The following is a 16176-nucleotide window of genomic DNA, read 5'->3' as shown; positions in this document are numbered from 1 at the left end:
GTATGATAATCAATATATATATATAATATATAGTATGATAATTATAAACGTATTTAAAGACAAAGATTCAATATATACAAACGTTATTTAAAAGGTTTATTCTGGTATCTTTCACAAAATATAGACTGCCGGTATGGGAATGCTGAGATAGTTGTCAGTTTTTCTCGTTATTTGAAGCAACCCATATTGATTTTTTTTTCGGTCAACTGGGAATCTGTAAAACGATATACTTGATTCCGAACACTCTCTGTTGGTCAATCCAAAGGTGTAACAGTGAAAAAGTATTTTGAAGTTTTTTACTATCAAGAATATTTTCGTCCAATGACTAGAAAGAAACACGATCACGTGACGTCAGATGTCATCCTGGAAAGGCCTGTTAAATTTGGTAAGAGCACTAGCGTGACAGTCATTCCTTTTCACACAGAAACTACTCTTTAATATTATAAAGAGATATAATTAATGAGATAAATAAATTGTTTTGAATTTCGCGCAAAGCTACACGAGGGCTATCTGTGCTAGCCGTCTCTAATTTAGCAGTGTAAGACTAGAGGGAAGACAGGTAGTCATCACCACCCACCTCCAACTCTTGGGCTACTCTTTTACTAACGATTAGTAGGATTGAACGTCACATTATAACGCCCCCACCGCTGAAAGAGCGAGCATGTTTGGTGTGACGGGGATTTGAACCCGCGACCCTCGGATTACGAGTCGAGTGCCTTAACTACCTGGGCATACCTGGCCTGAAATAAATGAATCATGAACGTTTTAATGAAATATGTTTTTCAAAATAAATTTAGTGTTATGTATGCGTTTCTGTAAATGAATAGGCATGATTTATAAATTTCCTTGTTATCTTATTTGTTAACCGGTATAATTAGTGCTTCTTATTATTAACTGTTTTGCTTGATGTATTCACTTTTGAATAGTAATTATTTAAACACTTTTAAACTCAGTTAAGAAAAACGAAACAAAATACATGTATACCTTTTCATACGAAGGAAAACTGAACGCAACTAATCATTTGTGATCAGTGATGTCGAGAAAACCCACTTGTAGAGAAATATATATGTAAAAACAGCTCGTTTGGGTTGAGAAAATTACGTAGAGGAGCGAACAACGTTTCGACCTTCTTCGGTCATCATCAGGTTTACAAAGTGAACGAAGAAGGTCGAAACGTTGTTTGCTCCTCTACGTAAAATATTTTCTCAACCCAAACGAGCCGATAAAGGTATTTTAAAGTAAATTGAACATTTCTTCTTGCAGAATTATTTTGCTGTGTACATATTCTGTATACCTACACTTGAGTTATATTTTTATGTATTTGAGCTAGTGTTCATTAAATGATTTCTATGATTTAGATGCTAAACGAATAATTTTTCACATGTTGCATTGTGTTCATTTTTGTTTTTGCTCTCGAAGAAAAAATTGCCAATTATTTTGAAGTACTTGAGTTTGTAGTTTTTTCACGATCTAGCTGATAAAGTGTTTATATATTAAAATATTTTTGTTTAATTTAAAGAGTATTTTGAAAATAGTCTCCTTGATAATGTATTTCATTATTTTTACCTTTACCGCTAGTATCTTCCAAGACATTTAACAGGTATAACGTTATCTGTTGGTCAAGTTGTTTCACTTGATATTATATCCAGTACAGGTTACGAAGCCATGAGAAGTAGTTATTCAAATGAATAAAACAAATAAAAAAATTTAACAAGGTTCTGTAAAACGCTAGTGAAACGATTAACTTGTAACACAATTTACTAGTTACATCATTCAGTCACGTGTTGTAGGTCTAAAAATATAAGTAAACACTTAGTTTTATTTTATAAGTATAGGAGTGTATTTGTAACTGTAATGGTGAACACTTGAACCTCTTTTATAGGGTGAATGTAAGGTTAAATAAACTGATTTGGACAAAGTTCTTCACCTGAAGATACACCATCACCGTTGACCATGAGTAACCTACAGGTCACCTCAGTGTATTTTATGCTAGTTACAATTCGTATCATTTTTGCAGGTAAGAAACTTGTTACATTATTTTCATTTATATGTCTTTGTATTATTATTTTATTGTATCATTTAAAACGTATAATATCTTAAGTGTTGTTCCATTTGATGTTGATATCTTAATATTTCGTAATATATTAATATGAGTTTCAAAATACAATGAGAAATTGGCAACATGAAATGTATATTGTATTAAACGCATGTTCTGTAAAAATATTTTATTAAAGGTATATATATATATATACATCCCATAATTACAGAATGTATATTCTACAAAACGCACGTTTATCAAAAATGTGTTATATTAAACGTATGTTCTATAAAGCATATGTTATACATATTATGTCCTATAATATTTTGTTTAAAAGTATGTTTATCTTAAATTAGTAAAATGCACGTTTTTAATAGCAAAATTCAGTAAACGTGCAAAAATAACTAGGAACTAAAGGGGAGATTTATTTAAGAATTATAAATTGTTTTTATCATGTTTTGATTTTCTCTGATTTGGAATTTATAAAAGAAGTAACTTATTAAGAAGACTGAGCTAAATAAAAAAAGGTTAATTGTATTTACATATTAACATAAACAATTTATTCAGTAACTGAGATTAGCCCCGGTATGGCCAGGCGGGTTAAGGCGTTCGAGGGGTAACCTGAGGGACGCGAGTTCAAGTCCCCGTCACACCAAACATGCTCGACCTTTCAGCCGTTGGGGGAGGGGTTGTAATGTGACGGTCAATTCCACTATTCGTTGGAAAAAAAGGAGCCCAAGAGTTAGCGGTAAGTGGTGATGACTAGCAACCTTCCTTCTTGTCTTATACTGCTAAATTGGGGACGGCTAGCGCAGATAGCCCATCTTGGAGCTTTGCGTGACATTAAAAACAAACACAAACACAATAAGTGAATGTTTCAGCTCGTTATTTCTCAGGATAATTTCAGTGATTTATCCATTTACAAGGCAGAAAGGAAAGTAATAAATAATATTAAACAAAACAGGCAACCTTCAAATTTATATTCAGCTCTTTGATTACTCACGTGAACGTTTTTGACGACCAACTCAGAAAACACGATCCAATATGCAACTAACCAAAAACGTTTGTACTTAAATAGTCGATAAAGAAAACATGTATCTCAATCCTCAAAGATAAGATTTTACACAAAGTAAAAAAACAACAACAACAAATATATCGAATTTGTTAAGTTTTTGAATTTCGCACAAAGCTACTCGAAGGCTATCTGTGCTAGCGGTTCCTAATTTAGTAGTGTAAGCTAGGGAAGGCAGCTTGTCATCACCACCCATCGCCAACTCTTGGGCTACTCTTTTACACAACGAATAGTGGAATTGATCGTAACCATTATAACGCCCCCACGGCTGGGAGGGGGAGCATGTTTGGCGCGACGCGGGCGTGAACCTGCGACCCTCGGATTACGAGTCGCACGCCTTACGCGCTAGGCCATGCCAGGCCCCATTTTGTGAAGTCACTTGGCTTACTGTATAAGTAACCACGAATGCTTAAATTACTAAATACGGAACAGAAAACTCCACACGTTTTTACTAAAACCGAAGTTCTTGCGTAAATCAGTATTTTCTAATGGTGAAACTCAGCCAAACAAATTATGCCTAAGACGTGGATTTCTTCATATAACCTCAGTGAATTTCATGTTTTATTTCACTGTTAATTTTAAAGATGTATTATCTTACTGAAATTCTTACTTTTCTGTGTTTACGATAACCAACAACACACGTCTTAAGATTAATTGCTAAGTTTCAGCTGTTCATTTTACCGAGTTAAATTAAAGATACTTCTTTTAAAAATAAGTTTCTTTAGAATGTATTAGTAACACCGCACCTTCAACTAATTCCGACGAAAGCAAAGAAAGCAAAATATACCATGCATGAATTTCAATTTTGCATTTTTATCTTTTGTAATTTAAAATAGGAAAAATTGAAAGAATGCGTCTTGTAACATATTTTTTCTATATACATTATGCACTATTTGTAGTTACAATTAAGCAGTCAACATCTAAAGATATATTTTTAATTTTAAAATTTTTGTTATTTCGACCACAAAACTTCATATGATGTAAAGCAGAACATACATTCACGTTTTCTCTAATTGTTTGGTGAGCTGAATTTTTTGTTCCTTTTTACATTTAACTTGAAAATAAGAAAGAATGCTAGCTCTATTGAACTTCTGTGGCAGCGTAACGAAATTACGACGCTTAGTCAAGAAGAAATATAAAAGACGAACATGTTTTACATTTGTCACTCAGTCAACTTATTGTTCATTACCATTCATCCATACCATTACGTATAACAGCTGGCTTCACTCTCTTTCTTGTGTCCTTTCATTTATTTTATTTTCTATGCTCCAAACTTATATTGAGCTTCAGAAAAATCCATAGGATATTTGAAACATAGCATTGACATGTGATAATTAAAAAACATCTCTCACAAACGAACTAATAGCATTGAAGTAATTGTGTTAACGATTATCCTTTATAATTTTTTTTTTTTTACAATCATTTACAGTTTCTGAAAAAGATCTAATTTTCTCCCGTATTTTCCCATTGTAAAAAGAACGGATGCTTTGTTGGGAAGACGCAAGTCCCAGTCAGAAGTAGGTTTAAGACATGATAAATAGAAATATTTTGTGTAACATATGATGAAACATAAAATAAGTTGTTTTGTTGCGACAGGTCTTCTGTTGTTGTGTGAGAAATAAAATAATGTAATTGTAAACCCAAACTGTGTTTCATAATACTTCAAGCAAACAATATAAGAATGCACGTGGTTTAAACTCGATACAGAAGTATTTATTAGACTAAAATTTCAAGAAACAAAGGCGTTGGCGTTTTTTTTTTAAAGAACGTAATTCACACTGTAGAAATAAAATAAGTAAAGAAGACCGATATCCAACTTGAGAACAGGAAACTTTTTATGGTCGATGTTTCTTTTATAAGAGTTTTCTCACAAAAACACTCTGACCGTAATCTTACCGCAAAGATCCTTGTTTTTAACACATAGAAATAATTTAAAATATGTTTCTTATTAAAAATTTTATATACAGTTGGAAACATTGCAAACGATTAACATCTATTTAGGGTTCCCACTACGATAAATTTTATATAATTAAGACCAAGATCTAAATGTTTACAATGTAAAACAACATTTTTATTTCTCCTTCTCCATTACTGAATCTGTTTAAGGCATTACATAAATTCATGAGATTAAAAAAAATATTGTAATGAAATGACTATTTCATCTTAGATTTTTCTAGATGTAAGTATTAAACAGAATTCCGGATTGTAATTTTTTAATACGTTCTTGGCAGAGTTATATGTTTTGTGTTTTCATTCATTTTCAATTTTACGCGTTTTAGTATAAATTATGTTTCATTTGAATTTACTTTAACTTCTAAAGTCCAGCATGGCCAAGTGTTTATATCTTTTGCTTCACAATCTAAGGGTCGCGGATTTGAATCCTCATCCAACCAAATATGTTGCCCTCTCAGCCGTGAGGACGTTGCAATGTGTGGTTCAGTCCAACTATTCGTTGCTAAAAGAGTAAGAGGTGGGTGGAGATAATTAGTTTCCTTCCCTCTGGTCTAAAACATTGCTAAATTAGGAACGGCTAGAGAGGACAGCCCTTGTGTACTTTTCCACGAAATTCAAAAAAGCAAATAAACTTTAAATATGGTATTAATTGCTCTTAAGAAATTAATATCATTTTAAAAACATGTATGTAGTATGCGTACACATTAAAATTGATAAGACTACTTGCAAAAAAAAAGATGACAATTTAGTCAAGATAGATTCTCAGTTGAACATGACATCTTGTTTAATATATTACTCAGTTGTTAAAAGTTTACAGATTGAGTTTAATCAAAACGTATAGATTATTTTAACCTGTTGGCTGTCAAGTATTTCAGCTGCTACGGCAGCCCCTATGCCGGGTGTTTCATTTTGTAACTTTTTTCGTGACGTCATTTTGGATCGAAAGTGAAACAATTTGTAAGTAGGTCAAAAGCATGTATAATGCTGACAACTAGCGTTGAAGTTAGGTATTATTGAGAACGAATTAACTCGTCCGTGGTACTTTGTTACCGATCGGCTTGAACGAGTTATCTCGTTTACAGGTTAAATATTACTCAGCTGCGTCGTACCCTTAATATTAACATTGTCATCTTCTTTTATTTATTTTTAATAAGAAATTAAATTGTTGGCAATCTTCCTCCTTTAATCGCAACAAAATAAAACTATGACTGAAATGTTAGGTTAATATTTAGTTTTAATACACATTTTATGAATATTGATTCAGATTAAGTAATAGAAATTCTTGATTTCAACTTCTGCCTTCCTCCAATTTTAAATTTAATTTGAAAAGTACAAATTATTAAGTTTCCCGCCCGTAAGTCGAATGTGTGGTGGAGGTTTTCATGCTCACATTGTTAATTCGAGGGTGGATGTTATTCGCTTCCCACTGCCAAATATATATATTTAAAAAAATCGCGCTATTCATCTTGGGACCATGTATACGCTAAAAGGGTAACTGTCAAATACCATTATTTTGCCAGAAAAAAGTTGTGGTTCTTGCTGTTGGCTAGCTGTCATCCATTTAAGATTCTTATAATCTTAAAAACTCCTTGGATAAATTTATTCTGGCGAAAGATATGTTTAATACGGACATATCTGTAAACAATAGCTGAAATTTAGCCAGCAAACACTTGTTAAATCCAGATATCAAAAGATGCTGGAAGTTTACCCTGCACTCTCTTCAATGGCGCAGCGGCATGTCTATGGACTAACACCGCTAGAAACCTGGTATCGATACCTGTGGTGAGCATAGCACAGACAGCCTCTTGTGTAGCTTTGTGCTTAATTCCAAACAAACAAACAAATTTATCTGGAGGTAATAATATTAACAATATTACTATAATATTATTAATTTGAAAATTAACAACTTTATCCCTTTGTAAAGATTTGTTTGGTTTATTTTAAATTTCGCACAAAGCTACAAAAGAGCTATCTGCGCTAGCCGTCCCTAATTTAACAGTGTAAGACTAGAAGGTAGGCAGCTAGTCATCAACACCCACAGTCAACTGTTGGGTTAATCTTTTATCAACGAATAGTGAGATTGACCGTCACATTAGAACGCCCCCATGGCTGAAAGGACGAGCATGTTTAAGATAATTGGGTATTCGAACCCACGATTTTCTGATTACGAGTCGAGTACCTTGACCACCTAGTCATGCCGAGCCGCTCTTTGTAAAGAAAAATGGGTTTTGTAACTTTTGTAATTGCGTTTCTGAGAAATCATTGATTTAGGTAAAAGGAAAGTGCTTTAATATAATTCTGAATATTATTAATACGCCAATCTAAAATGTGCGAGGCAATGAACTGAATTGAGTTCCCATTGTGAATTAAGCATAAAATATACTTTTGTTGATCCGAAGTCCCTGAAGCATAACATCAGCATTTTTGATAACAACATAATCATAGAACGAGGAGTTTGTAACTCAGATTTAATTTTTGTAAAAAGTAACACGTTATCTCATGTTTTGGATCTAAAAGAACACTCAATACCGATGATACTTAACTGTATATAAAGTAGGAAAACAGTTTTTGGGTTGGAAGAAACTTGATGCCTTTAAACGTAAGACAAGAATCTCATGCTGCACGTTATCCACAGTTGAATCATCTCTTTCGCTGTAGAAACGCTAAAGAATCTGATCCTTGCATCTGCTGTCTCTTCCTTGACAGTATAATTGGCGAAAAATTTGGTAGCTGCTTGTTTCAGTGTTTCAGTTTTAAGAATTCGCTAGAAGAAAATACATTTACCGATGCCAAAAATGTGGAACACGAACGCACAACATTCTATATGCAACTTTATCACCAAATGGCTCTTGGAGACGCAGAATATTCCACACCTTTTAAAACTGATTTTCTTCTGCTTAATTCAGAAGTAAAAGTGAGCTTGAATGAGCTAGACCTGACCTGAAACACTAAAAAATCCAGCAAAATCTGTGGGTTATATGAGAAGAATCGTATCAGAAACAATTGATCATTTAACATCCTTCTTGCACAATAAAATAATCCAAATTAGCATCAGCATGAAAAACACGATTGCCTTCATTATCTATTCTATTTCCCAAGCATCGTATGTGACACTTTTTGTTAGCTTTGTTGCTGAAAATTTACAAATATGATGTTTATAGTCATGTTTAAAAGTGTTGCAGTTGTCGTTTCCTAAGATAAGCATCATTGATGGTGGTCATGTCTTCATCATTACCATCAAACAATACCAGAATACATAATTTCCTATGATATAACCGAGATGGCTCTCGAACATCTGTTTCGCATGCTTTGAACTACAGATTTTAACGTTATTTGCTCTTCATCACTATACTGCAAATACTCAAAAATGTAATCCAAGGGTTTTGTTTTCCTCCAGCCGTCTTAGAATTTATCAACTTGGAAGGTAAAAAAAAATTCGAATAACACTACTGTGGTATACTGCATCCACTGCGAAAAGATCTAGATAGGATTGTATTATTTTCAGAATGTTATCTGACCGGTAATAATGTTCCTTAAAATGCTCGTACCTTAGAAAACAAATATAACGTAGTTCCTAAGAGTCATTACCAAGCTAAAACTAGTTTTTACTTTAGAAGAACTCTCGATCGCCTGTGCAATAAACGAGCCAGTTTTGAAATCAAATTCTTCTGTGCTACTGGATGGAAAAAATTCGACTAATGCTACGAGTACAAGGGTTTTCAAAATCAGTTCCGTTTCGTAGGTTGCTATGTTGTTTTTCGTGGCGAATGAAATTCACCCTACACAAGGGATGAACTTTGTACCCAGTCTTTGCATAAATCATATTCCTTGGTAAAATACTAGCAACTTTAAAGTTCAGAACATCTTTCTCGGTAATTATATTGTTTATGGCCTCACCAAACAATTCTACACAAATTAGAAACTTATCTTTAGACATTATTCACTAATATGGAAACACCTAACTGTCGATATAATGATGTTAAACTATCCTAGAACTTTTGTGTTATTAGTTACAATTAAAAATAAAATAATGAGCTAATTAAAATTATGCATCTTTATTACTTTAAAGCTATTAACCTTTTGGTTTCTTATTCTGACAGCTGGGAACCTCCTGGCAACTTTTGATTGTACATCTTTTGGAATATTAACAAAAAGAACGTATACTTTAACTTTATCCACCATTTTTCAGCGTATCATTACCGGACGGGTTGTAAAGTTTACAGAATACACTGTCACGTATTGGGACAGCGATAAATTAACAAAATTAAAAGCGCTAAAATCTAGGGTTCGATTCCTTGCAGTATACATGGCAGATAACCCAATGTGGTTTTGCTCTAAAACAAAGAAATGGAATACAAATATATAAGGTTTTATCCCCCCCCCGCTGGTACAGCGGTAAGTTTACGGATTTACAACGCTAAAATCAGGAGTTCGATTCTCCTCGGTGGGCTCAAAATGTGGCTTTGCTATAAGGAAAACACACATACACACTTATGCTATATACGCTTTTAGTTATTACATCAAAGTCTCTTTTTAATCATTTGTTTTGATATATATATAAATATGTTACTTAGAGGTAATAGATGAATTTCGGTTTGTTCTCCCACTTCTGTGTTACCCCCCTTTAGTACAGCAGTAAGTCTACGGATTCACAACGCTAAAATCAGCGGTTCGATTTCTCTCGATGCACTCAGCAAGTAGCCCGATGCGGCTTTACTATAATAAAACAAACACACATCTGTGTTTATTTTTTTGAAGTATTTATTCCAGTGGTTGGTTTTTCCTTCTAAAAACTCCTGCGATGAATTTGAAACTATGGGGTTTCTTTTTGGTCGATGTTAGATTTTGTACGAAAAATACATATCGGTTTCTAATGTTGAATTTCATTTAAAGCTACTTGAGAGCTGTCCGTGTTAGAGTTCCGAATTTTGTACTTATAAGTTATGTGAAAAGCAGCCAGCCAACGCCACCTACCACCAACTCGTGGACTATTATAATCTATTAATGGGATTTAACCATTACTTTCACAACGCCCCTCGGCTCCAAATGTAAAGTGCAGTTTTTCTGTTGACAGTGATGAATTGTAAAACACAAATTCGAAACCACAGCTCAGCACGTTGTTAGGACTGTGTTAAATCCTGCCCCCGGGAAGTGTTTGTAAAGAATGTGTAAGTTTTAACAAAGTGTGACGTAAGTTATGCAGTGCCTTGATGTTTATGTGTTAAATTTTCTATCTTTTCTTTATGGTTTGTTTGTTTCTTTTTTAATTTGGCGCAAAGCTACATGAGGGCTATCTGCGTTAGCTGTCCCTAGTTTTGCAGTATAAAACTAGAGGGAAGGCAGCTAATCATCATCACCTACTGCCAACTCTTGGGCTACTCTTTTACCAACGAATAGTGGAATTGACCGTCACATAATGACGCCTTTACGGCTAAAAGGGCGGGTATGTTTGGTGTGACGGGAATTCGATCCCGAGACTCTCAGATTATGAGTCGAGCACCCTAACCACCTGGCCATGTCAGGCCTCCATTTTGTTTTACTTATATGTGTCTTGGGAACAAAAGAATGAATTAAATAGAACATAATACAATAAATCGAAATAAATAAATAGATCACCGCCTACCAGAAACTATTTCACATCAACTATTATAACTTAGACTTTACTATGAGCTAGAGGTTAATGGAAGGGTAAGGATACGTTTGAAACATCTGTAAGTAATTAAAAAAATACAAAATACGTTTTATAAACAATGTATAGAATGATGAATATTATTTATTTCTATTTGTTTCATCATCACATAAGATAAAGACTCAGTGAACACTTTATTAGATACACCTATCTATTATCGAGTAGGACTCCCTTTTGCCTCCAGAACAGCCTGAATTCTTCGCGGTATGGATTTAACAAAGTGCTGGAAACAATTCTTTGGGATTTTGTTCCTGTTGATTCGATAGGAGCACACAGTTCCATCAGATTTGTCGCCCACACATTCATGCTGAGAATCTGCTATTCCACCTCATCCCAAAGGTGCTCTATTGGATTGAGACCTGGAGACTGTGCAGGCCACTGGAGTACACTAAAATCACTGTCATGTTCGTGAAATCAGCTTGAGAAATGCGTGCTTTGTGACATTGCGCATTATCTTGCTGGAAGTAACCATTGGAAAACGGGAAGACTGTGGCCATAAAGGGATGCACATGGTCAGCAACAATGCTCAAGTACAGTGTGACATTCGAATGATGCTCATTTGGTATTAAGGGTCCAAATGTGTGCCAAGAAAACATTCTCCACACCATTACACCACCACCAGCAGCCTGTACCCTTGACACAAAGCAGGATTGATCCATGGATTCATGCTTTTTTACGCCAATTCTGTCCCTACCATCTGCATATTTCAGCAGAAATCGAGATTCTTCAGTTCACGTGACGTTTTTCCAATCTTCATTCGTTCAATTTTAGTGATCCATTTCCCTCTATAGTCTCACCTTCCTGTTCTTAGCTGACAGTAGTGGAACCCGACGTGTTCTTCTGCTGGTGTAGCCCAGTGGTTGTTTGAATATTTGTGGCTTTCCTGTCAACTTGAACTAGTCTGGCCATTCTTTTCTGACCTCTATCATTAACAAGGTGATTTTGTCCACAGAAGTGCTGCTCACTAGATGATTTTTACCATTCTCTGTAAACTATAGAGATTGTAGTGAGTGAAAATACCAGGAGGTCATCAGTCCTGAGATGTTGGAACCACTACGTCTGGCATCAACAATCATTTCATGGTCAAAGTCACTTATATCACGTATCTTCACCATTCTAATGCTTGATCGAACAACAATTAAATCTTTGACCATGTCTGTATGACTTATATATTGAGTTGTAGCCACATGATTCCTTGTTTGGCTATTTGCGTTAAAGAGCAGGTGTACTTAATAAAGTGGTAACTGATCGTATGTTGTTTCTTTCATTTGAGTGCACCAGTGCGTGACGTCATTAATGTTTCTGTTCATATGTTACGATCACAGGACACAGCTATGTTACGAAGTGGTCTTTTACTCATGTATTAAAATTTTGTGAAAAGACGTCTAAATTAAAAATCGTTCAATAATTAGTATACCTGAAGTACTTGTGACAAAGATAGTTGAGACTTATGAGATATATTAATTCATGTTGTATCTTTGTGTTTGTTTCTTCTTTGAATTTCACGTAAAACTACATGACGACTAACTGTGCTAGCCGTTCCTAATTTAGTAGTGTGAGACTAAATGGAAGGCAGCTAGTCATCACCACTCACCCCTAACGCTTCGGCTACTCTTTTACCAATAAATAGTGGGAATGACCGTCACATTATAATGCTCTCACTGCCAAAAGTGGGGACATGTTTGGTGTGACGGGGATTCGACCCCTCGACTGTCATATTGCGAGTAAAGTGCACTAACCACCTGACCATGCCGGACGTATCTTTGTGAATTATTCTTCTGTTCACGAATTCCTCCTGTAGTTTTGGAGCTTGCAGGATCACACCCTACGGGAGGACTTGGGATGGCTCAAGGATACTCAGATCAGTGTGGTATAACTTCCCTAGTTAGTAGTATCAAATGAGGTTAAAACTTCCCAAAAGGTCATCTACGCATAAAGGGGTAGGTTTAGAGGGTAAATAAACTCGGCCCTGGTGTAGGATTTTGTGGTTATGTCTTCCATGGGGTTCCAGGTGACATAATATTTAGTTTTGTATGTACCTGTATTTTAGAGCGTCAAGTGGAGGGTTTACTCGAGTCGATACATAGGTACTTCTAAAGTTATTGTGCAAAATATAATAAAATATTACAACAAAACTGTTATTTAAATCTTTCTTAATCTATTTTATATTTTTCCTAGTCGAAAGCAGTGAGTGATACTCTGATATAGAATTTCAATTCTGATATATTAAATAAACGAGGAATATATTTATTTTTTAGTACACTCGATAAAACAGTTTCAACAAAAACAACATCGTTGGACACATTTTCAGAAAGTTAAGTATACGAGACTTTTACCATTTTGTTGACGTTTTTGTGACGTCATGTTCATTCCTCCTGTGATTTTATTAGAAAAAATAAACAGTTGTTTATTCACTGTATCGAAAAATAATAGCACTCGTATTTTGGATAGTTGTATGTTGTTAAACATAAAGCTACACAATAGGCTATCTACGCTTTACCCACCACTAGTCACAAAACCCTTTTTTATTTGCGATATGGGACCACAGGCTTACTGTGTAACACAGGGAGCATTTTGGGAATATAAATAAAGAAAATTAAAGCAGCTGATTAAGGACAGTCATTCATATGGGTTATAAATTACGTATGCTAGATCTATTTTTCTATTTAACTTTAGAAATCATATGATTCGTGTTTTCTAGTGGAGATCGTTCATATTTTAAGTGTTACGTGAGAACAAAAGTGGATGTTGGATATGTTATTTTATATAATTCTGAAAGTCAAATTTTTGATTGATGAAGATATATTGTATATCAAATATCGATCTTTTATGTTTCAACTGTGTGTGTGTGTGTGTAGCAAAGTCACATCGGGGTATCTGCTGAGCCCACCGAGGGGAATCGAACCTTTAATTTGAGAGTTGTAAATCCGTAGACTTATCGCTGTACCAGCGGGGAGCATATTTCAACTGTCGCATATATTAAAAGGTTATGAATGGTGGATATTTTGTTGTGTTTAACAATGAAGCTGTATTGTATTGGGAAAGACAAATAACTCGTGACAGAGAACATTAGCGACATTGTGTTTTACCGAAAATAGGGAGGTGAGTGAGCAGTCAGCAGTATATTTCGTCATCAAGAAAAGAGTAGTGGATAATCAAGTTAGAGGTTTCCAGTATATTTCGTTGTCATGAACAGAGTGATAGAGAGTTGATTGAGAAATCCCACTATATTTCATTATTAGAAAGAGATTGGCAAAGAATCGAGTGATAAATCGCCAGTATATGTCGTTGTCGGAAACAGAGTGGTAGAGAGTGAATAGATAGATCGTCAGTATATTTCATTGTCAGAAACAGAGTGGTAGAGAGTGAATAAATAAATCGCCAGTATATTTCGTTGTCGGAAACAGAATGGTAGAGAGTGAATAGATAAATCGCCAGTATATTTCGTTGTCGTGAATAGAGTGGTAGAGAGTCGAGTGGAAAATCTCTGGTATATGTCATTGTCAGGAACAGAGTGGCAGAGATTCGAGTGAGAAATCAGTAAGTTTTATTACAAAAATCACTAAAGTGATAACAATTTAAGTAAACAATAGTGAATTTGTCTTAGTCTACAGAAGTAAGAAAACTTGAAGGAACTATCACGAATTTATCTGGGGTTAAAATTAACATAACAAAACGCTAAGAGGATTGCTGCACCCTTGTGACATACCAGGAGTAAAACGAACTCTCGCGAGTTTGTGTCACACCAAACATAAAGTGGTAACACGTTGAGAGAACAACTGAGAATTTAGAAACAAAAACATATATTAACGTTGTTAAAAGCATAAAATTATTAAACTCGTCACAACCTACATGTTTTGGGCGACTTTAGCCAGCTATTTTTGGAATAAATCTGTTTTTTCTTAATTTTGCACAAAGCCACACGAGGGCTATCTGTGCTAGCCGTTCCTAATTTAGCAGTATAAGACTAGAGGGAAGGCAGCTAGTCATCACCACCTACCGCCAACTCATGGGCTACTCTTTTACCAACGAATAGTGGGATTGACCGTCACATTATAACGCCCCCACGGCTGAAAGGGCACAAGAAATGTACCATTAACACTTTGTATATGTTTTGAACGTCTCACAACAAATACTTTGAATTTAATCTAACGAGTAAGAATGGTAAAAACCTATCTTTGAACGTGGTTTAAATCCGGGTTATTTTCCTTGTTAATGGTATTATTCAGGCGTCATTTTGATGCCTTAATAGCTTTACAAATGTTACGACTTCAGTAAAATTTCACTAATGTGTGTTTTCTTATAGCAAAGACACAACGGGATATCTGCTAAATCCGCCAAGGGGAATCGAACCCCCTGATTTTAGCATTGTAAATGCGTAGACTTATCGCTGTACTAGCGGGAGACGTAATTTAAATAATAATTTTACTAACAGCATAATATTTTTGAAGCTCCTGAGATGGAGCAAAGAACAAGGATGTGTTTGTTTAGTGTAAAACTACACAATAGGCTATCTACGCTATATTCACCAGTGTGAATCGAACCCCAAAATTTAGCATTTTATGTCCGTAAATTCACCACTGATACACTGGAGGACAAAAGAATAACGGAGATGTTACTGATTTTAATATATTCGTACTTTTAACAACGTTATTATATGTGAACTCCTGTATTATTCTAACATTAGTGTACGTTTAATGTCAAAATTAGAGTGATGGAAATAAATTTCATTGAAGGATTTCAATTTTGTGTCACATGAGACGCGAGTGTCTTACATTCTTAATAGAGTGTGCACTGCATTATTAAGTTTCAGAAGTACGCTAAACATTCTAGAAAAATCACTTGGCAAGTGCAGCAACTTCTACGAGTGCTTACATTTTTAATCTTGTGGGTTTTTGAAAGCACATGTGTTGCTTTTTTGCACCTCACTTTCAAATATATTATTAAATGTAACCATAATGAGAAAAAACACAAAACATTCTTATGTTTTATAAAACATTTCCATGAGATACTTTCTCCAAGTTTAATAATTTAAGCATGTTTAGAATTTTAACAAAACCAAAAGTATTCTTTATCGAAAAATAATTCGATGCTTATTATTATATGCGTAAAAACTTAATTTTGGTTTATAACTACGTGATACTTTCTAACGATTAATCACCCATTATTTTTATAAGTTGCTATTTTAGACCCTTGTAAAAACTCAAATATAAATTGAGGCGGAGAGCACAATAGGGGTTGTGAGAGAAAACATATTAAGTTCTGCTTCACTGTTTTATTCTTATAAACCAGGTTATGATGTGGATCTGATTTCGTTTGATAGTCAAGGAATGAAGGTTTGCTAATCACAAATAATTTTTCAAGAAAGATATTGAAACAGATTTCATTAGCGGAATCAGTTTTTCCAGATATTAATTCATACAA

At 34.5% G+C, this 16176-nt stretch overlaps 2 protein-coding genes across 5 annotated transcripts in view; both read left to right on the top strand.

The window, feature by feature from the left end:
* The window catches only part of LOC143239403 (protein turtle-like), a 666407-nt gene that overhangs the window by 447522 nt on the left and 202709 nt on the right, over nt 1–16176 (top strand). The window lies entirely within an intron of this gene.
* Nucleotides 1–16176, top strand: part of LOC143239503 (synaptogenesis protein syg-2-like) — a 264478-nt gene that overhangs the window by 127877 nt on the left and 120425 nt on the right. For both annotated transcript variants that reach the window (XM_076480635.1, XM_076480636.1), the window contains exon 2: nt 1883–2017. In XM_076480635.1, the coding sequence (XP_076336750.1) occupies nt 1954–2017 (64 nt within the window). In that variant the 5' untranslated portion in view covers nt 1883–1953. The remainder of the gene's footprint in view (nt 1–1882; nt 2018–16176) is intronic.

This window comes from Tachypleus tridentatus, chromosome 13, assembly GCF_004210375.1.
Source record: "Tachypleus tridentatus isolate NWPU-2018 chromosome 13, ASM421037v1, whole genome shotgun sequence".
Taxonomy (NCBI): Eukaryota; Metazoa; Arthropoda; class Merostomata; order Xiphosura; family Limulidae; genus Tachypleus; species Tachypleus tridentatus.
The sequence above is the reverse complement of the archived record's forward strand: the minus strand, read 5'-3'. Positions and strand labels throughout refer to the sequence as shown.